General features: G+C 49.5%; 1 protein-coding gene across 3 annotated transcripts in view; it reads left to right on the plus strand.

The window, feature by feature from the left end:
• The first annotated feature begins 18 nt into the window (after positions 1–18).
• HDLBP (high density lipoprotein binding protein) overlaps positions 19–22,730 on the plus strand; it is a 40,295-nt gene continuing 17,583 nt past the window's right edge. For 2 of the 3 annotated variants that reach the window (XM_071565973.1, XM_071565975.1), the window contains exons 1-5: positions 19–126; positions 18,834–18,901; positions 19,431–19,543; positions 20,480–20,634; positions 21,109–21,324. In XM_071565973.1, the coding sequence (XP_071422074.1) occupies positions 19,468–19,543; positions 20,480–20,634; positions 21,109–21,324 (447 nt within the window). In that variant the 5' untranslated portion in view covers positions 19–126; positions 18,834–18,901; positions 19,431–19,467. Of the gene's footprint in view, positions 127–14,639; positions 14,741–18,833; positions 18,902–19,430; positions 19,544–20,479; positions 20,635–21,108; positions 21,325–22,730 lie in introns of those variants that run through there. The other variant, XM_071565974.1, reaches the window with a different exon arrangement.

Here is a 22,730-nt window from a genome sequence, read left to right on the forward strand (position 1 = left end):
AACCGACGGGCCCGGGGCGGGACCGGCCTCATGTTGTAGGTCACGCACATCCCTCAGCTGCACCAAGATGGCGGCCGGGCCGTCGGCCTTGTACCCAGCATAGGCTTCGCTGCGGGCCGACCAGAGGTAACGCCGGGCCCGGCGCCGGCTGCGCGGGAGGGCGGGGGCGGGAGTGCCTCAGGTAAGCGTCAGGAGGCCGCGGGCCCAGGCCCGGCGCGGTGGCCGGGCGCGTTCCGCCGCCTGCAGCAAGATGGCGGCAGCAGCAGCAGCGGGCCGGGCTGCGGGCGGGATGTCGGGCGACCGCCCGGCCCTGCTCTATGGTCGCGGCCGCTCCCATTGGCGCAGCGCGGGACACGTGCCGCCGGTGCCCCCCGCACCACACCGCACCGGGCCGGGGCGCGGGGCCCGCCCCAGCGCCCGCTCCGCCGCCGGGCAGCGCCCCGAGGCCAGCCAGCAGCCAGCAGGAGCCATGAGTCATGCCCCGCGTCCCTGCCCTGCCCTGCCCTGCGGCGGCGCGGCCCCGAGTGGGCCCAGGAGGAGCTCGCCTTCCTCTCTGCCCCGGGGCCGGACTGCTGAGGGCAGCGCAGTATTGTCCTTTCCCACCGCCCCTGGGCCCCAAAGCTGAGGCTGCGCCACGGGAGGGGTTTGGCCTCACCTGTGACACTGCAGGTAGCGCCAGCCGCCTCTGTGCGTGACAGAGGGGGAATTCTGCCTCTGCTGACCCGCTCTCTAGGCCTGCAGCGTGGTTTTATTGCGCGTTATTTATAGACCAGGATGATCCAGCAATCCAGCAGCGCTGAAGAGGGTTAAGCACGGGGCGTTGATGGTGCTTGAGCTATAGCTGAAGCAGCGTGACACATGATAGGTAACGATTCCCGTGCTGACCTTCCCAAACGGTAGGTAAGGATTCCCAAAGTCTTGCCACTAAAAGGGGAAGCAAGAGAGCAGATCTGGCTGGGAATATTGGTAATAGAGACAGCAGTACACTCATAAATGACGAAATGAGCCAAGGGCCTTGAAATTACAATTCTAGTTGAGAATTTGGATGCGAATTCACAGTTCTGAGTTGAGAATTTGGATATGAATTCTCCGTTCTGTGTCTGGGAAGTGAAGATTAGTGGCCTTCAGTCCCAAGGAGCTGGAAGGAGTCAGTTATTTTCCTGTCTGGTTGTGTAATGGCAGAGAAAAATCTGCATGCTGCCCTGTGCAGCATTGCTTTCTCACATGTTTTCTGCTCAGTAGGGCAAGTGAAGCTGCTGCCCCATGATGGAGCCTCCATTTTTCATACTGTTGCTATCCAAATGCTAGACAATTCAGTTAGAAGACAATTTAACAGATATTAGTATGGTCTGTGTTTTTTTTCCCCAAAAACCTGATTTGGAAGTGGTATTGCATGTATTATTTCATAGGTGGGTTGGATAACCCTCTCTGGGGTACAGAAATGTAGATCAGAGGCAAGGCAAGAAAGGAAGCAGTAACCCAGCCTGTGACTGCTAAAACTCTCTTTTCTCTAATTGCCTGTTTAGATTTGAGCTGTTAGAAAAAAAATGCTTTCCTGTTTGTACATGGATTTTCATACAGCATGACCCAAATCATAGGCAGGGCCATCCACAAAAAAAAAAAACCAAACCTTTTTCATAAAAATCAACAGTAGTGTAGTTTTTCATGGATCAGAATGACAGGAAGACTCTCCCTACATGTGGAGGGAACAGTACCTGGCAGAGTGTAACTACAGGGAGGCAGAGGCACTGTAACCAGCCAGCCTGAGCTTTGCCCCTGGCAAAGTACAGTAAGCCCAGATCGTTGTCAAAGCAAGTTTTCCAAGCAGCTTTTGAGAAGCAGTTGGAGATTGCTCCATGTTTGCCCTTTGTAAATTGTTCTGGTATTTTCACTCCTGGTAGTGTGACACATACTCCTGTCTCCTTTCTTGCAAGTTAAGCTGATTTTTTTTATTGGTTTCTTTCTCTCATCTTCCCCAGAACGGAAGGAAAGGAAGAAAAAAATATTACATTGCTTCTTATGAATTTAAAGGTCATTATGTTCCATACTTTTTGATTGGTCTCAGGTGTCTAGACAGACCTGATAAGGGAGGGGGTTTCCCCTTGAACCTGAATTGGATCATAGCATTGTCATTATGTTGCATAGAATAATGGTAACAATAGTAGCTCTTGGGTTTGGTAGGTAAGGGCAGTTGTTCCTAGTCAAGTAGCTGGTCTTTGTGCATTTGACATTAAACTGCCTCTGAAGGCAGCATGGTCTGTTCAGAGAGCTCTGTAACCTTGGCTGTCATGGCTGTTACCTGAGTAAGAGCCATCCCAGACTGGTGAGTCTGTGCAGTTTGCACCTTTCTGAAGGAAACTGGGTTACAGTATTCAGGTGATACAGCCCTTCCTGAAACAGGGCCTTCTCTCTGTATATAGAAGCTTGCTAAGCCTGGTACCAGTGCACTTAGGATTGTGCTGCTGTGCAAATTGGGGTAGTTCTCCCCACAGTCAGAGTACTGAGCAGTGGCACTGGGACCAGTCCAGAGTGTTCAAACTGACTGCAGGTGTGTGGTAAGAGCCATAGAGAATCATTTAGGCTGGAAAAGTCCAACCATTAACCCAGTACCACTGTGTTCCCCACTCACCCAGGTTCCCAGATGTCTCACCACACACATCTTGAACACTTCCAGGGGTGGTGACTGATGGGCAGGCTATGCCAGTGGCTGGCACTCCTTCAGGAGAGAAATTGCTCACAGTATCCCATCTAAACTTCCCTGGTGAATGAATGGTTCATTTACCATGACTGGGAGAGTTGTGATAATTCGAGCCATGGGTTTCTGTAGAGCATCAGATTATGTGAAAATGTTGTTTCTCTTTAAAAAGAAATCACTCAACAACAGTTCAACTTTGTTTTGTATTCAGGAATTCTACTGAAGGAAATCCTCAGGCCTGTACCGTGTGGAGCTTAGAAAATGAGCCTTGAAGTGAATTAGAGAGACTGGCAAGTGTCTCCATGGGTGCTTTGAACCCTTATGGGAATGGTGTTACAGTCTTGACAAAGATGTACAGAGTAGTTGTGACTGCCCCATCCTTGGAAGTGTTCAAGGCCAGGTTGGATGGGGCTTGGAGCAACCTGGGCTGGTGGAAGGGGCTGGAACTGGATGGTGTTTAAGGTCCCTTCCGACCAAGAACAGTCTGGAATTCTGTGCACCACTGGTGAGGTTGCAATGAGGGTTTTTAAAGCAGACTGAGAAAGGCATGTTCATCCAGGAGGTAATGAGTCTAATTTGTCCAAGAGCACTTTACTGACAGGTCCAGAGCCTACAAAACTTTTGCAACATGGCTCTGTGCAAGAATTAAGATGTTATTTGTATTAAAATATGAAAACATAAAAAGAAGAGAGAAGAAACTAAAACCCAGCTGCAGGATTAAGCCTCTGTTCCTCTTCCTAATTACCCTACCCTTGAAAGGAGAACCATGTTGTGTAGCTTGGTGGGCTTTGCTGATTTTTTTATTTTATTTTACTTACTGTTTTTTCTGTTCCTTTGGTCTGGCAGCGTCCCTGCAGAGTCTGTCCTGTCAGGAGGGTGTGGTATTGCCGGGGGCTGTGTGCATTTGAAGAGGGAGGGACAGCTCTGGTCAGCAGGGCCTCTTGGGGAGGGGACTGCAGAGCACTCAGGGACAGCTGGAGCTTCTCTCTGGCCCCAGGTGCTTGTGCTAGGCTGGTCATTAAGGCATCTAAGGCTTGTTTCAAGAGCTCTTGCAATTTTAGAAATTCCTACTTTCAGAAGAATAATTCTGGATCACAGGCTTATCCTGGATGTGGGATTACACCTGAAAAGTTTCAGTGTGTGGCTTTATATTTGTCTGTCCTTTAGCTTTGAAAGAAAGACTGTTTATGTCCTGAAAATCTGCTAATAAAATCTTGTGATTTGTCTTCCCAACTTAAATGGAGAAGTCCTGCATGCCTAATGATTCTGTGACCATTTTCTCCATCTTTCTTCCATGAACTCATGTTGCCCCTTAGCACTCATGGTGTGACTTCAGTGAAAGGGAATCAGAGAGTCAGTTTGAAAAAGATGTATCAATAAATGAGGAGGAGAATTTCCAGCCAAAGCAAGGGGTCAAAAGCTTCTTTACTTAGCATATTCTGTGTCTATAAAAGACTGAGCTGCTAGAGGTTTTATGTGTTTAAGATTTTAATTATAACAAGAAGTAGTCAGGCAATGATGAGTGTTCTGGGTTTATTTTGTTTTATAGGAAGCATATGTTAAAGCTGAAATGGTTCATTCAGGTTCTTACTTCATTTAGGTGATCTTTGGTGTTTGTACCTACACGAGCTCTGGTATTTTCCCAGCAATCTCACAGAAATACAGAGATCCTCTCACAGCTGCTTTATAGAACCATAGAATGGGTTGGGTTGGAAAAGACCTCAGAGATCATCAAGTCCAACCCTTGGTCCAACTCCAGTCCCTTTACCAGATCATGGCACTCAGTGCCACGGCCAAGCTCAGTTGAAAAACCTCCAGGGATGGGGAATCCACGCCCTCTCTGGGCAGCCCATTCCAATGCCTGAGCACTCTCTCTGCAGAGAATTTCTTTCTGCTCTCCAACTTCAATTTCCCCTGGCAGAGTTTGAGCCCATCGTGCCCCCTTGTCCTATTGCTGAGTGCCTGGGAGAAGAGACCAACCCCCAGCTGGCCAGAACTTCCCTTCAGGGAGTTCCAGACAGTGCTGAGGTCACCTCTGAGCCTCCTCTTCTCCAGGCTAAACACCCCCAGCTCCCTCAGCCTCTCCCCACAGCACTTGTGCTCCAGTCCAGGTATCTTTCTTTGCTCCTGCTGGTGGACATAATTTGTCTCTCACAACTGGCTTAATGTTGTTGAGTCTTGCATCTGGTAGATCTTTGAAGCCTTGGAGTTATCCACTGATACTTTGCAATATATTGCTAGATCAGCGTGTGAGTAACTGAAGTCCATTTCAGCCCTGCCGGTGGATGCAGGGGCTGCCCTTGGCCAGCACTGCCTGGCTGTGTTGCTGAGGCAGCCAGGAAAACATGTCACTCTTTAGTGAGGATCAGGGGTTGCAGCAAGGAGCTGTGTCCAGCCAGAGGCACAGAAGAGGTGCCTGCAAAGCAGCAGGCAGAAAAAAGCTGAGAGAAAAGATGGACCACAAATGATTCAGTTAGAGGAAATCACAATGAGTTTAACTTCAGTGGAAAAACAGCATTAGAAGAAGGGAAGGGGTTGTTTCAGTACTGTAAGACACCAAGAAATGATGATTCACAGGAAAAGTTTTGTCTTTGAGAGGACTGAAGAGCACAGTAATATTTATGTGACCTGCCTTAAATGACACTGCTCAATTTAGTTGCAAAAGAAAATGGATTTACTTGTTGATGCAAAATGGAAGTAGTACCAGATTCTCTTACACTCCACAGCACCTTGTCTGGAACTGTTTTCCAGCAAGTTTTGCTGTCTTTACAGAAGACTTTTCAGTGATGAGAGAGAACTGTTTGGGGATGGAATGGACAGAGTTATTTAGCATTAAGGGAAGAAAACAAACACACCCAACACCTCCCCACCAAAAAAAAAAGGCCAATCAACCAAGCAAACAAACAAAAAACCACCAAAACAAGCAAACAGAGCGAAACTAAAAGACAGAATTTCATAATGGACTTGCTTACAAATGTCTGTCAGTGTGATTCTGGTAGAAGCATCCACATGTGTAACTGGTGTGTACACCTGTGTGAGACACAGCTGTGAATGGGAGTTTGTGGGAGTGCTGGTGGTGTGGCAATCCATACCTGTGTGCTGTTGAATTGAGCAACATCCCAGCAACTAACTGGATTTTAAGGAGGAAAGGTTTGGAGCCCTGTTGTGTTTTGGCTATCACTGTCTGTTTGCAGGAGGCAGGACCCAGCTCTCTCCCTGTGTTACTGAGGTCACAGTTGCTTGTTGAGATCTCTGTCAAAGCCCATCAAGTGCCACCTGATCCCTGCACCAGGGCCTAAGGTGTGTATCAGGGCTCTGGTTTTAAAGGAAGGTTATGGGTACCATGAGGCAGATATAGCTGATTTTTATAAAGCTGACCTCTGGCATATTTGTCATTGGAGACTGGATAACTGGAATAATCTTCTTACATCATTCAAATGTCAGGCTTGGTTTAGGGTATTGGCACTCAGTATGGGCATCGCTCCCCTGTCCCTTTTCCCCACCCCTGCTAGTTTGGGTTGAAAGGTATTTTAAAGGTTTTGCAGCAAGTCTGAAAAATTGGCAAAGGTTTTGGGTTCTTTTCCACAGGAATAGTGACTGCCACAATGGCCAGTTTTCTTCTTGCTTGTTTCTGGTGTTGTGTTTCTGTCCATCCCTGCATTTCTGGCACTGACAATTAAACTGGATGGTTCACTAAATAAACTGGATAGTTGCCAAAGATGAGTGACAAACAAAGATTAGGGCAAGCTGTGTAGCAGGAACAGGTACCTCAGGCATGGGATGGGTATGTGGGTCGAGTTAGGAAAAAGGAAGAGAGTAAGGGACAGAGTTAAGATTTCCCCCTTGGCAGGGACAGAGGAAAAGCCAGGGAAAACCCCAGTGGTGTAGGAGGACAGGAGCGACTGAAATGGACTTCTTGCTGCTCAGCCCAGAAGTTGGGGGGCATTTATGTGTCTGTGGTGGGTACTGGAGATGGTGTGGGTGCCTGACCTCCCCTGCCCTTCCAGGCAAACCAGGCCCTGGCTGTTTCCATTGCACAGTGGAAAGTAAGTTTGCTGTTATCTCTGTACAAGTGATAAAGCTGAATGTAAACCTGTGCTGGAGCAGTTGAAAGGAAAACTGAAAAGAGCAACTCCCCGAGTAGGCAGGGTGAGAGTGGGGATATATTATGGTTGGCCTGTTAGTGGATGTGCCTGTTTTCAAAGTGAATTCTTCAGCAGTTGATACAGCCTGCTGGGATTTGGGTATTTGGTCTCACAAGGACCCTTGGAATGTGTGGAGAACAGCAAGTTGTGGGTATGTGACTGTTGCTTAAAAGTAGAGCTGGCTACACAGCATTGAGAAAAGTTAAAACTCAAGTTCCTCACCTGCTCTTACAGTTTCATTGTTGTTGAGATTCATAGATGGAAATCCTGAGTCAATGGCTCTGTTACTTGGTGCATAATTGGGGGTAAAATGAGAACAAGCAGTGAGTGTTTGCAGAAGGTTAGACACTCTTGCAAATTTAAGAAATTATTCCATTGTATTTGAAAACTCCTTGCTCAAGACTCCATTCTGTTAATTCAAAAGATAATAACCAAGTGAGTGGAGGAGTGGGCAGCATGAGGTATCAGACCAAAAAATTGTACCTAAAATGGCCCATGTGCTGTTCCAATTCAGCCCACAGATGAGCAGGGTGGAGCTGGGAGTGATTCAGTTATGAAAAGGGGGTTTAGGCGTAAAATAATATTATTTGTAACAATTAGGAGAAATAGTTTTACTCTGAATTCTCGCTATCTCTCTCTCCCTTGTTTCACAGCAGGCTTAGAGTGGCCTTGTGGATTTGGAAGAGAAGACTGTCTGGTTTTTTCACTGTCAGTTTAGATCACTGTGATGTAATTCTAACACATGAAGAGCCTTTTGCTTGGCCTAGTAGAGATTAGGAATTAGTGCTTGTCTGTGGGTATGCTGAGCCCCTGTTGCATGTGCTATGAATAGGACAAAGGGAAGGCACTGCTTAAATAGTGAGGGTCCCAGCACTGCTTTTCCAAAGGGGCACTTGGAATCAGATACCCTTTTCAGAGGAATTGTTGCCAAACTCAAGATTTTTTTTTCAATTTTAAGTAGTTCCTTCCCTCTCCAAACAAAGCTCCAGCCTCCCTGCGACTTTCAGGCTTTTATTCTTTAGAGGGTTTTGTTTGTCATAATAACTCTGTCTTTCCTGAGTCATAATTTCAAACTGTTTGTTGCAACTGAAAGATAGAAATAAAGAAAAATTAAATGTACAGAATTGGAGAGCCTTGTGAAGCCATGTGACTTGGGGAACTGGAACTTGGACCAAAACACACCAGAGTGCATAAGAAGTTTATAAAAGTGGAGCTTCTGCATTCTCCTGAGTCTTCATTATCCAATAAACATTAGGAACTGAGGAATCTTTAAAATCTTTCAAGGAGCCTTGAACAACTTTGCTTAGGTTTTTCTGTACTATACCTGGAATCAAAGTAGCTAAGCCAGGTTATGAAGAATGGAAAACCAAACAAAGCAGACAAAACCAAATGTCTGTTTACACTTTTGCTTAAGATTTTTCCCTTTGCAATTTTTCCCTTGCCCCTCTGAAAAAGGGCATTAGGGAGGTCTCATTTTGTTTGCCATTTTCCTTGTTTTTTTCATTTGTTGTATATACTTGCCTAATTGATGTGAAAAGAACTGGTTGTTGTCATCTTTATAAACTGCTGTAAGCAAGTCCTTCCATTCTGACCTGCAAAACATCAACCCAAGAGTACCTGCAGGAGGGTCTTAGTGAGTGTGGGGACAGGCTCGAGCTGAGGGACACAGTCAACTTTAACTGTCATATATTTAGAAAATGTAATGCAGAAAAAGGTAAGTTTAGGGCTTGCAGGTCCCTTGCCCTTTTAAATTAGGTGATGTATATTGCATTAGAACTGCTGGCAACATCTCTTAAAAATGAAATTAAAATTGCCACGTGTTCATTTAAATTGCAGTGGCCATTGGAGAGGGAACAGGAGACACTGAAATGTAAACAAAGACAAAGGAGGGTAAAGTGAGTTTTTCCTTTTGAGAAACACAAAGAAAATACCTACTTTGTTCTACAGTATCTCTGAAATCCTTGTTTCTTGGTAACTGGGATCCTTGGCAGGCTTTGGGAAGTGCCTCTCACCTTGTTACTTGTGGAAGGTTTTCGTTCTGCAGTGTAGGCTGTGAGCAGAGAGCAGTGCTGCAGCACCACTCCAAAGGTACCTGGCTGTGATCAGCACACACTGTGGTGGCAATTCAAACTAAAAGCAAGTTCAGATCAGCATAAAGAGCCAACCTTGAAATTCAAGGTTCTAACTGCAAGTAAGAAACCTTTAGTCACTGTAAAGATTGTCACGTGTTGGAATAGGGTGCCCAGAACATTTGTGCAGCTCTGAAGGTCTTCAGGGTCTGAGTGAGAAAAGCCCTGAGCACCCTAATTAGAGGCCCCAGAGACTCAGACCTCAAACCTGTTGCCAGACATTCTGAATTTCTGTGATCCAGGCAATGTATTTGGAGTCTTTGTGTTCTGAATCTCTTTTTTCATTTTTGAGTCAAGACAGTGTTTTGTTTTACTGTGAAGCTGGAAGTTACTTTATTTCACTTTATCCCTCATGTTTATTCCTCACGAAAGTGTTTATTGGCTCCCCAAGGCCAAGAATCTGAAATTTGTTTCTACTCTTTTGCAACTTCTCCTTGAAGGCCAAGATTGTGTTAAATCAGATTTCTCTCCCAGTGAAAATGGAAGGGCAGACTCTGACCTGCCCTCTATGGCTTCCTTTTGCTTTGCTTTTGGATTGAATTTATTAAACTGTCTATTGACTTTCTTCCTCCTCTCTGAAAAGGCATTTGTTTTGTCACAGCACCTGACATCCAAGGATCCCAGCACTCTGAACAACCTGAAATGAAATGATGAGTCCACAGAGTAAATCCAGACTCTGTGTGTGCACTGCCAGGGCAACCGAGAGAATTTCACTGGCCAGTTCACCAAGTCAGCTGCAAATAGAAGAGTAGAACTTGAGTCTCTTGAGTGCTTGGGGTTTTTTTACATTAAATCTCATTTTCTCACAGTGTCCCTGTGTAAAACGAGCAGCTTTTCCTCCCTCTGCAGTCAGAAAGCCTGAAGCTCCTTGTTCACACTAGAACTCTGTCCACACCAATAAGTTCCTCCTGTTCTTCTGCATACCCCTTGTTATAGCAACGAGGCTGGAGAAGAGACTGGAGCACAAGTGCTGTGGGGAGAGGCTGAGGGAGCTGGGGGTGTTTAGCCTGGAGAAGAGGAGGCTCAGAGGTGACCTCAGCACTGTCTGGAACTGCCTGAAGGGAAGTTCTGGCCAGGTGGGGGTTGGTCTCTTCTCCCAGGCACTCAGCAATAGGACAAGGGGGCACGATGGGCTCAAGCTCTGCCAGGGGAAATTGAAGCTGGAGAGCAGAAAAAACTTCTTTGCAGAGAGAGTGCTCAGGCATTGGAATGGGCTGCCCAGAGAGGGGGTGGATTCCCCATCCCTGGAGGTTTTTCAACTGAGCTTGGCCGTGGCACTGAGTGCCATGATCTGGTAAAGGGACTGGAGTTGGACCAAGGGTTGGACTTGATGATCTCGGAGGTCTTTTCCACAACCCAATTGATTCTGTGATTCTATAGAGCACCCTGTGATAGGCTCAGAGGGAGTGGGTATATTCTGTGTGAGCTGATGGTTGCACAGACAGTGCTACCTTAATAAACAACCTGTTACCTCAATAAACAAACTTACCAGAAGAAAGACAAGTTGTGTTGCACCACCTGGGACCCTTATTTATACCACACAGGTAAACACACGTAGTCACTCATCTTCAATCCTCCACCCTCCTTTATTCACAACATCGCCAAATGGTTGGAGCTGGGATTATGTCTAGGCTAGTGTAGATTTTTCTGTCTGTAGTTCTCTACTTGAGTATTTACAGTGGGCCTCTGAAGATGGTGGGGTTACATTAATACAGCCAAGGGGAAGAATTTGGCCTTAGTAATAATTTCTTTCCAGTACTGATGTGTGTATGGGGAGCATAGGTGTCTAATTTGTATATCCCTGCAAGTTTTCCTTCTTCATGGCAGATGAAGTCACTGAGCCATTAGCAATGTGGACTCATGTTCAGTCATTTCTTATGATGAAACTTTTTTTTTATTCTCTTAGCAGGAAGATCTGTATAATTTGACCCTTAACTTCAATTTAATAGGGATTTTCCTGTAGAAATGCAATCATTCTATTGGAAGGTTGAAGAGTGAGCCATAGCAATAGCTTTAGAGCTGAGACATGTGTCTTGCTTGCTTTGGCTGAGAACCCTGGTACTCTTTGTCATACAAGTGTCCTGCATCCCGAATCCTCTCTCACTTCTTTTTCTAGTGTGATGCAAAGTGTTCCCCCAGCCCTTTTCTCTTCCTGAAATGAATACCTTCAGGGGTAGCTCTTTTGTTGTGTTCTCTGACTTCAGTGTGTGGGATAAGCACCCAAGGTACAAAAACGGTGCTTACTTGTACAGTTTTAGAAATCTGGAGTTATATTTAACAGGAAATAAAATCACAGCACACACTCTTTGGAGGATACTTGGGTTGCTTTCCAAATAAGGCTTGCAGTTTCTGGCAGGAAAAATTGGAATCTCTTATAACAACAGAAAATACGAACAGGCTAGAAGAAATCCTTTGCAAAATCCCAGCTCAGCTGTGGGTGAATGTGCCAGGAAAGACCAATCTTTTTGTTGTCGTTGCTCCAGTGGTTTAAGGAGCTGGAAGTTTCCTCTCCCTTCCCTAAGAGTCCTGGGGTGGTGTGATTATGGAAAGCTTCTTAACTCCTCAATCTTTTCTTTTACATGGTTGTTAAACACATATTCCAAAAAACCAAGCCCCAAACCTGTTCAGTGTTAGTTTTATCTCTGTGAATGTTTAATATTTTTGCTGGTCCCGTTCCTGTGTGCTCCATCAGACTGGTGATATGAGCTGCCATTTTGATAAGCCATGGAAACCACACACTGCCCAGCCCTTCACCCTTTCTGCCACTCTTTGGTGCTCTCTTTGGGAGGCTTATTTTTCAGTTGTTTTCACAAGTTGTGAAACTGGGGGTCTATTGTGATACTGCTGAAATACAGGATGTAGAGGCAGAGTGTTTAGTGTTTGCCAAGGGTTGGGTACATTCCTCTGTCTCCATTCCCCTCAGCTACCAAAAATTCCTGCAGACATCTCTATGACAAGTGTATTTTTTATTTATTAATTTTTGAATGTGAGATTCCATTTGTGGGCAAGTAAGAAGATGGAACAGGTCCCAAAGAGCCCCTGCAGGCCCCTCTCTGTGCTCAAACACCTCATTGAAAAAGAGGGGTGGGATGTGGATGGTCTGTGTGCTGGTGGGAGCAGCAGGTTGAAATAAGCCTCCTGGCACCCTCTAAATGTGCTTTTGTCTATGCACAGGACACTTCTGTACTTACTGAATGTGGGAGGAAAGGTGAGCTCCTCCCACAACCCCTCCCTTTCTTTCCCTGTGGAAGATCTGTAAGGACAACAGCCTGTGACAGGTTTTCTTCAGCAGAAATTGTTATTCAAGGTTAGCACATTTATTTGAGATGCTTTAGGCCTTCCAGTAACTTCTGGGACTGGCAGGCTTCCCTCCCACCAATTACAGCTGCAAATAAAAGAAAAGCTACAGGAACAGGCAGGGAAGATTCCCTCTTAAACAAACCCAGAGAGGAAGCTGTGATAGGAACCAGAGATCCGTAATGACCTGGCAGCCCCAGTGGCTGCAGCAGCACTACATAGAGAGCAGGAGAGGACCATGAGGTTGTCCCATGGCACAAGGTGACATGTCCCCACAGAGGGGCCCTGCTGAACCAGGTAATGAGGTGGAGTTGAGGGAGAAGGATGTTAGTGTCTTGGTGAGATGCTCTAGTCTGGGGGTTGTGATGCTCTTCTGGTCCCCTGGCACAGGGGATCGCAGTACTTATGTTGGAGTTAATTGGACAGGTAAAGTTAAGAGTGCTGGAAGGAGCCTGCCTGCTTTGCACTGGGGAGATAAACACAAGGGAATGAAAGTGCCAGAGTAACATCCTGCACCTCAAGCAAGTTTTGGAGTCTCAGCTCTGAGTCCCAAATTACAATACCTTGCACTCCAGCTGCTTCCTGGAAGCAGAAGTGCCCAAAGTCTGGAGGTGCTGCCGTTTGCCCATGTCCTTGGAGCTCTGCTTTTGCACAAGCCACCTCTGTCTCAGTAGGCAGCAGCCTGCTTGTGTTCCCACAGGGTGCTGCTGGCGTGCACAGCCCGGGCGGTTCGTGTCAGAGCAGCCCGAGCACCTCCCGGAGCTCACATGACGTGGCAGCAGCAGTCGCTGCCTTTCCGTGCGGTAACCCCAGGCCCGAAGCACTATCCCTGCATCCTCACAGGGATCGACAGGCTCTCTGAGAGGCCACGCTGGGGGGAGAGATCACTGAGGTACCTTGGCACGGGGTCAGCTCTTGACTGCTGTTCTCATTTTAGCAGACTTCCTGATTTCACCCACAAGTGTATTTTTATTCATAGCGATAAAGTGTTTGTGTCGAAAAGTTCAAGTGCTTTAATGATGTCCTCCCAGCCAGAAGATTAAAGGATGGAAAACTGAGAAATCTACTCTTGTTCATTAATAATAAGCAATAATAATTTTACTAAAGGCTAAATACCATCCATGTTTCCGTAAATACAGTGCATGAAATCTCTAAAAGTTAGTGCATGTAACCAAAAGCAGTTGTCCCAAAGACCTTGAATTTCTGTGGTCAGAACTCTACAGAGCAAGTTCTTAGGTTTTGTTAGCCAGGGTCTGGGACAGAGCAAGGTGGGAATGAGCAAACCAGTCACTAAGTGCAAGTTATGAATGGTGAGGAAAATTAAAGCTGTGTAGGAAAATGGGCAGAGACTGAGCTAATGCAAAAAGCAGTTCGAATTCTGCATATTTTTACACTGATGGGTTGGGGGTTTTTCCTCAGTTCCCTGAGGGTGCAGAACTAATAAATAAAAACCATTGATATTGCACAAACTAATAAACACTCTCTCTGCAGGAAAGGAGGGTATTGTTCTTGCTGGCTTTGCCTTTCCCCTTCTTTGCTCTTCCCATTTCCAAATTAAAGACTGGAATAAGGAGGGGAATTTTCTTACTTATTTATTTTTATGGGAAAGGCGGATGTGTGTTGTAGTTTGAGGGGGTTTGTCAGTTTTATGATTGGGTGGGGTTTTTTACTGTTGCTCTTACCTGTCCCCTTCTCCTGCCTGCGGTCTCACACCGTGTAACTGCTGCTTTGAGACAGTTTGCACAGGAGGATCGAGGGGCCGCCTGGGGCCGGGGCCTCGGTGTCCCTTCCCACTCGCGGGACCGGGCCAGGAGCACCAGGTGTTCTCTCTCTGGTGCCATCCGTGTTTTTCACGCTGATCCGAGCCCTCGGGAGCCACTCCAGCTCGCTAAGGCTGTATGAAACAGGGCTCGGCCGGAGTGGGTAATCCTGAGCTCTAGGGGGCTGAGCTGCCTGCCGAGGCCGCCGTGGCGCTGGGGAAGGGCCAGCGCGGGGCTCTGCAGCAGCCCCCGGCCTGTGCTGGGGGGCCGCGAGCGGGAGGTACGCTCAGGGGCCGAGTTCGCGGTGTCGGGGGCGGCAGACGGGGCTGCCCCGCGGCTGTCAGCCCGAGCGGGGAGCGGGCGGCAGCCACCAGCGGGGAGCGTCCCTCGCCGTGTGCCGGCCTGGCCGGGCCGGGCTGCGGGGGCGGCGGCAGAGCCTCCCCTCCGGCTGCCGGGCCGGGCTGCGGGGCCGGCGGCAGAGCCTCCCCTCCGGCTGCCGGGCCGCTGTGCCGCGGCGGGCGGGTGGCAGGGCGTCCCCGGCGGCGCGGGGTACGCGTGGCGGGCCGGCCCCGCCGCGAAGGGGCATGTCCCGCTGACGTGCGGGCCGGGGATTGGCAGCGGCTCGGCCTATATAGGCGGCGGGGCGGGCGCCGCGCCGCTCTCCCAGGAGCGCTCCGGTTCTCCAGCAGGGCGGGCGAGCGGGCACCGGCCGGAGTGAGTCACGGGGAACGGGGGGCGGCCCCTCCGCCGCGGCCGCGGCGCCGACGTGGAGGCTGGCGGGGCGGGGGCGGCCCGGCCCGCTGCGGCCTCGCATCCTACCCCGGGCACCAACGTGTCGGCGCCGCCGGGAAACTCCGCGCTAACTTCCCGGGCCTGGCTGGGCCGGGCAAAGTCCGGCGGGGGCAGCCGGCGGCGGGAGGCCGGGGGGAGTCCGGCCCCACGGCACGGCCTCGGCCGGCTCTGACACGTCTGTGCCGGCCGGCAGTGGCTGCCGCGTAGCGCCGGCGTGCGGGGCCGAGCCGATGGGGCCGCGGGGCCCCGTGGATGGTGGGGAGGGGGCGGTCCGGCCAGGCCGAGACGCGGCGCGGTCCCCGACGTCGGTGCGAGAGGGGTGGCGGCGCGGGCCGGAGCGGCTCCACGCCGTCCCAGGCGGTCGCAGGGTTTGATATTGGTACGAGCCAAAGCGGCCGGCGGCGGGCATTCGTCCAGGGGCCCGACGGGCAGCCCAGCCTGTCCCGGCCGCGGGGCTGAGCGTTCCATTCCTGCCGTGGCCATAGAAAGGCGGTCGCCCCGGCCCAGTTCCCTGACCACCGGCGGCAGCGGGACGTGCCACGTCCGGGTGGTCCGGTACTGGCCCTGCCCGCCGCGCAGCAGCTACCGGCGGCGTTCCAGTGGCCGCGGAGCCGCGCTCGGGGCTGTCACCGGGCCCCACGGGAGCGCCCGTCCCTCGCTCACCTGACGCAGCCGCCCCCGGCCTGCCTCCCGCAAGGTCGCGCCGGGCCGGGACTGAGGGGGTGCAGGTGCGGTGGGACGCGCTCCGGTCCCGTTTCCGCACAGCCCCGCTGCGCTGTGCGCGCCCCGCCGCCCCTTGGCGCCCGACCCCGCGGGGGGCGCAGTGACAGCGCGGCCCGCCGGGCCCTTTAAGGGCGCCGCCCCGCCCCGCCGCCCCGCCCCCGGTGCCGCCAGTGCTGAGGTGGCGCTGGCGGCGCCGCCCGCCCGGCCCGGCCCGGCCCGGCCAGCGGGACCTGGGGCTGTCCCCGGACCCTACCCCGGCGCACATGGGGGTGCGGGCCCGGGCGGGTTGTGGCCGCAGACAGCCCCCCCATAGGGCCGATGCCCCTCTCGGAGCCCGGCCGGGGAAGCGCTCCCTCGGTCCCGGTGAGAGACACTGCCGGGCCAGCCAGCAGGACGCGGCCGGGTGCACGTCCTCGGTGGCGGGGCCGGCACAGGGCTCCTCCTGCCCGGGGCAGGACGTGGCGGCGAGGCCAAGCGCTACCGGAAGAGTAAACACGGGGAATGGGTCGGGTGTAGGCCTGGTGGCGTCCACAGCTGTGATCGTGTTGCACATGTCCTAGATCGAGAATCGCTCCGAAAGGAGAGACTCCATCCTGCCACGAAACAGCTGTTTGCGAGTATCCCCCCAAAACCAAGGGGCCTGGGCCTTCAGTCTCTGGGAGAGCCAGTCAGTTTTCAGAAAGCAAGTATTTTCATCTGTGACTTCTCATCTACCAAAAGATGGACTCCCCTGTGTGAACATCTGACAGAAGACAGTGGCTACCACAACCAGCCCTGTTGTTGTGTGCGGGCCTTGCTGCCTTGGATTGGAGCTACCTCCATTAACAAAGTTGCTAATGTTTTTGTTAAATATACTTTTAAATAACATGTAACTGACATTTCTGTCCACAAGTACTGATTGTGTTGGCAGCCCAAGTCATGACTTTGCTTTTGTTTCTCTTCATACAATGTTTCCCATGTGGTTAGGTCTGGCCCTTGCTGGAGGTTATTTTTAGAATAATTTCATTCTCTTTATTTAAGCATGCTCTAGACTTCTTTTGGCGCACAAGGACAGCAGTACAGGTGGTCTATCAACCAGGCAGTTTGAAACCTGTTGACCCAGTCAGCCACATGCTAGCAGTAACCTCAGCTTCAAAACCAAGGAAGTGTAGGATCCAAATGTGACATCTGAGCTGCTGGTTTTGCTGTTAATTTAAAATACCATTCTCATGGCTGCCTTTGATTTTGGCTAGAGTTGTATCCCTGAGACCTGCAATACACCAGATGCTTGGGGTTGCTGGAGATGAGCATTTTTTCTTGGCTTGTTCTGTGGGTGACAGGGCAGAAATTCATGTGGATAAATACTGGCCTTCAATTTCTCTTTGAATCTGTGGCTGCCCTCTGAGGTGGAGGCTGCAAGGAAGATCTCTGCAGCTGATGTGTACACAGTGAAACCAGCAGCTGTGCCTTGAGGTTGTGGCTTTTAGGTAGGCGCTATGTTGGGTGTCATTCACTGACTTCTCATCCTTGCCCTCCTCCTCTAAGGAACAGACACACAACATCAGCCAGGTGGTGCTTTCTGGAGAAGTGAGAGTTATAAGCACATCTGTGTTGTCAGCAAGCCTCCAGCCAGACCTTAGCAGCTGCCTGTAATGTCTAGGATGGTGCTTCTTCCTGCCCTCATTCCTGTTTGCAGCTTGCTGTGAGGTGGTGGCACCCTCGCCAGTGACGGAACAGGCCAGAGGGGCCTCCATGGAGTGTGCAGGCCTTGCTGAGATGGTCTGGGACAGGTGCCGTGCTACTGATGCACTTTCCTTGGATCTGTGGCAGCTTGAGCCATGCAGGCGTGTGCCAGGGACACGAAACCACGTGTTACACCGTGGCATAACCCTGGATAGTGAGGGGAACTCAGGTATTTCTTCAGGATCAGGTTACTAGCCACCCTCTCTGTACCCCAGCAAATGCCTTGCACTCTTGCCATGGTCTGAGTGCTGCACCAGCTGTACTTCAGCAGCATAACTGGCTGGCCTGGAGTAGCAGATCATTACAGGATTAATTGCAACATTAGCTCAATTGCTCTGGCAGCACAGGTCATGCTGCCTTGTGCCTGTAAGAGGTGTTTTGAAGTAGGGGAAAACAATGGCCTTGACTGAGGTGCAGGTCAGGCTTGTATGGCCCTGTTGCGTCACTGCTGTCCTTGTTCTTCTCTTCTTTCCTTTTGCCACTGTTGCCTTCCTTTACTGTGGCCCTTACTGTGATGTGAGACATCCCTTCAGCAACACTGGGTTGAGCAACACTGTGGGTTTGGGAGCCGTTTCTGGCACATTGGAAGGTCAGAAATGGCAACTGTCACTACTGAAAAGTGTCAGAGGTTGCTGTTTGGAAGATGGTCCAAAAAGCACTGCAGAGGGTGTATGGGAGAGGAGCCTCTTGCCCCAGTAGCAGGTAGAGGCCCTGGATTGTAGGACAGTGCAAGCTCTGCAAGAGCACATGTAACACAACTGTGGGAGACTCCATGTGTGGATGGCTGTTGTACATATGGCAGAGTGTATTCTGTCCTGGCTTTTACATTTCTACTTGTGTTCAGAAACACTTTTTCAGTAAATCTGTAGATCCAGATTCAGGAGATTTTAAGTTCCTCTCAACAGTGTATATTTTTCCTGATTCCATCTTGTGTACATGTTTAAGATAGTCCATGTACACCAGTGTGAATTTGCTTCCTACTTGAAAATTTAGGCCTGGAGACCGTTTAGTTTCTGGTGCGTGATCTTATTACAATAAAAACTGCAGAGCTGGACTGCCCAGCAGCAGAGTGTGAAGAGCCCTGGGTATTTGCCTTAGTTTGTGAGGACATCTCTGTTGATTCACCCAGCTCCACCAAACTACATTCCTAACTTGTGACTGATGGCAGTGTTGTTGGAGGGTTTTCAGGCTGTTAGTGTCTTCTGACTAGATGTTGATGTTCTTGCTTGCAACCCTTAAATATTGTGTCTGTCTTGCATTCGGTTATTAATTTGCTGGATTTTTGTCTGATCCTGGGTGTCTACTGTTGTAGCCAGTGTGATGAAACAGTAGCTACTCCAGGCTTCCTGCTGTGAAGTTTGAGTACATTGAGACACTGCCTGTAGCACTAGTAAAACATGACAGGTGTCAGGCATGGGGAGATGCAGCAAGGTATGAGAATGTTTTGGATAGGGTGCAATTTTGCGACATACAGGCCATGCTCTTTGAAAGCTACAGTAACAGGGGTGTCATGGGTTTTTGTTGTCTTGGAGCAGTCACCTAATTTATTTTAATTTCTTTTTCTATAAAGCAAAAGCTGGCAGGCTGACAAACGGGCAGCTTACAGGACGGACTCTCTGGCTACTGACCATTTAGCTGGTAAGTTCTTGTTTTGGGAGAGCCAAAGATCTTGCCGTTGCTGAGCTTGCTTGGCACAGTGGCTTTCTGAGTGTCTCCCTAAGTCAGTGGGAGTTCAGGCACCTAAATAAGTTTTTCAGGAAGAAGCAGTTTCCTTGGCCCTTTCTTTTTTCTCTCTAGGGATATACAGTGGTCTTGGATAGACTATCCAGGCATTCGCATATTCATTTAAAACTTGGACACCTTTAATAATTCATAGATTAATTAGATTATCCTTGAATAACTTCTGGTGTTCCTCTTGCCAGTGACCTTCTTGAGTTGCACATCCTCTGCCTTCTTAATGAAGAGCTCTGGTTTTGCTGACCACTGTGCTTGAAGGAATTGCCCACCCTGCATTCCTGTGTGGTTCAAGGAGGGAACTGGGCAGCCAACGGGCACTGTGGGTGCTTTTCAAGGGGATGACTGGAAGAGTGCTCAGTAACAGATGCTTTGTCTTCCTGGAGTGACTGTGCATCCTGAGTGGTGATATTGCCTCCTCTCTCTCTTCCAGTGGCATACCCGGATTGTGTGTGGGTGGGAAGTCGACAATGAGCTCCGTGGCAGTTTTGACCCAGGAGAGCTTCGCTGAACACCGCAGTGGCCTGACTCAGCAGCAGGTGAAAGGTGAGCAAACACAGCTGAGTTCCTGTGATGTGCCTCTAGATCCAGACTGCACAGGCAAGATTCTTTGTTCTTACCCAGGTGTACTCCACGTGTCTGGTTCCCCACAAGCATGTGGACATTGGATTCTCTGCTTCTAGATTAGTGTTTTGCCAGTCTCTAGCTTTTTGCCCCCAGAAGGACAATGTTGGTGCTGCATGGTACAGGGCTGTGAGGATGCAAGTTATAACACTTTGGAGAGCTCTGGCCAGCAGTGCTGCCAGCCTTGAGAGCAGGGCACATGCAAGAGTGGGGCACTGGGCTACGTGAGAGCCTCATGAGGTCAGTGTGCTGGCCTGTCGTTTCCTTCCTGTGCTCAGCCAGGTGCTGGGGGAAGTCAGTGTAACCATATGAACTACCTCAGTGATGGATTTTGGCAGCCATCCCCAGCTGTGAGCTGGCTCACCTGGTACAGCCCAGTGCACAGCTGAGTTGAACATAATGTACAGGCTTTCCCTGGACTTTGCCCTAACTATAGCCCTTCTCTCTGCCTCCCTCCCAAGCTTATGTTTGTCTTATCCCCTTCTGACCTGCACTCTTGCTCTGGTCCTTTCACTTCTTTCTGCTCAGCCTGTTCTCTCCTTATTAAGTCCCTCTTGACAAAGTTGGCAATAAGGTGCTGTTTGCTGCCACCATTTACTTGCACGTTCGCTCTCTGCACACATTGTGCCACCTCAGACAAGGCTGTTTGTTCGTGGCATCCACTACAGTCTGTGTTATGCTGAGGTCAGTTGGGCTCCAGACTTGGCAACTCCACAGGCATAGATGTAATAGGATTAATAGCAGTGCACAAGCCATTTGCTCTCTCTTGTTAGTGGTGCCTGGTTACAATTGCATTGCCTGTGAACAGGGACATTTCTGCAGGAGTTTATCTCATTTACCCTGTTTGTTTTACCCCAGTTACAGCTTTAAACTCCGAAGAAGAGAATGATCCTCCAACCTACAAGGAAGCCTTCCCTCCGCTCCCTGAGAAAGCACCATGTTTGGAAGCTGCCCAGGAACCCACTGGTCCCTGGAGCAAAATTCGACCAATAAAGGCTTCTGTCATCACTCAGGTTGGTGGGATTGGATGTCTTTAGCTCCCTGCTTTTCCCCACTCCCAAAAGTAGGTGAAGTGAAGCATTCCCTGGAGTATGACATCCTTGGTGTGGCAGCCTCTTTGCTGTGTTTTACCCTGGTACCACAACTGAGAGCTAGGACTGCTCTGGAGAGGAAGGATATATTGGAAAACTGTCCAGAAAAAGCTCTGCATCCCTGTTTCACCAATAGCTGCAGAAGGCCTGAAGGGAGGATTGCACAATTCTTGTAGTGGGTGCTAATCCCTATTTAGGAGGATTCCCAGTGTGGGATAAACTGCTTGCTGCAGTGCTCTTGCAATTCCCTGCAGCTGTTTGATGGGCTGCACAAACCTGGGGAGGTCAGCATGCCACTGAAGTCCTGTGTAGTCATGAGAGAGGGAGGCACTGTCAGGCAAACACACACTGACTGACAGCTTGCTGTGCCCTTTTATCTGTCCTGTGGCTGAGCAGGTGTTTCATGTGCCACTGGAGGAGAGGAAATACAAGGACATGAATCAGTTTGGAGAAGGCGAGCAGGCCAAGATCTGCCTTGACATCATGCAGAAGACAGGAGCTCACCTGGAGCTGTCTCTCGCGAAGGACCAGGGCCTTTCTATCATGGTCTCTGGCAAGCTGGAAGCAGTCATGAAGGCTCGGAAGGAAATTGTCGCTCGACTGCAGACTCAGGTAAGGGCAGCTAACTGTCTCTCACTTCATCCTTGCTCTTCCCCAGGACTCCAAAATGCTCTGGGACCTTGGGTGTGTGTGCTTATAAGCCAAAGAGGTGTTATTAGATGACTAATTCAGCTTTGCCAGATATTTTCAAAGCACACAATTGGCAATTTGGAATGGAAATGAGACCTAAAATAGGGTTCAAAGCTAATTACAGGCCATGGTGTTGCATGAAGGGTGGAGTCTGCAATCTCTGTGACTTTGTGCTGAGGTGCTGGTGCTGGCAACAGGTGCAGGCCCCTCACACAAAGCTCACAGTGTGTGAGAATGGGACGCTGCTTTCTCTGAAGTCCTTCAGAGGAGAACGTGGAGGGGAGGGGGAAAGAAAAGTAGAGAAGAGGGAGTTCTGCCAAATGCTGAAAGCTTCCAATCAGGGTTCTGTGTTCTGTAACTCGAGCCACATTGGTAAGCAGTTGCAGCCCACTCGTTTCAGTTGCTTTTCCTTTCAGTTCTCTGGGTTTTAATTTCTTACCTTCAGGTTCTTGAGTTCATAATCAAGATGGTAGTTTGTGTTAGGGTATGTCACAGCCAGGTGTGTTTTAAAGTGTAATGACTAGCTTAGTTAAGGCAATAGTTAACAACATGTCTACTCAGTGCTGTTCAGCCCATGTGTCATACCCTGCCAGACAGAAGAGAAAGGGACAAACTCTACATAATAGTTTAGATTGTACTGCCGCAGATCCCTGCCCCACTGTCTTCAAATATCCCTCCTACTGCCCTGGCCCTGGATCTAAAAGGTGTGTCTGTATTCCTGCTTCTAGGCTTGACTGGCATCAGTACATGGACAGAGAGTTGAAGAGTCACACCAACTGACCTTTTTTTAATTTGATTTATTTATTTTCTGTTGTAGCTTGAATTTTAAGTGTCTGATTAGTTGGTAGTTACATATTCACAGAGACCATGAGCATAATAGCAATCCTAAACTACCAGGTCAGTAAAAACTTGGTGAAAAGGGAAGAAGTCAGGAATTGCTGTTACAAACCAGCCCTTTAATGGTAGATTGAGAGAAGCTCTGGGGATCCCCTTTTTCAAGAACAGTCCCCATAGCAGCATGTGCTGCCTTGAAGACACCTTAGCACTCAATAGGAGTAAGCATCTCTGAGCTGTTTGCCTGCTGGAATAGGTTTTTGGTGTTGAATTTCAGTTTCCTAGGAGTCAGACTGTGTCTTGTTCTCTGTAGTCTTGGCAGCAGATGCCAGAGTTCAGATAATCTCTACCCCAGAGCTATCATCCTAGTTGCTCTATGGTGCTGAGAGACTGTGAGACAGTGGAGCATAGGCACCTCCTCGTCTGTGCCTTAAGGCCTTTGCTAATTCAGAGTATGGCTCCTGTACAAACAGAAGGCTTTTGAGGGAATTGTG

This window comes from Pithys albifrons, chromosome 11, assembly GCF_047495875.1.
Source record: "Pithys albifrons albifrons isolate INPA30051 chromosome 11, PitAlb_v1, whole genome shotgun sequence".
Taxonomy (NCBI): Eukaryota; Metazoa; Chordata; class Aves; order Passeriformes; family Thamnophilidae; genus Pithys; species Pithys albifrons.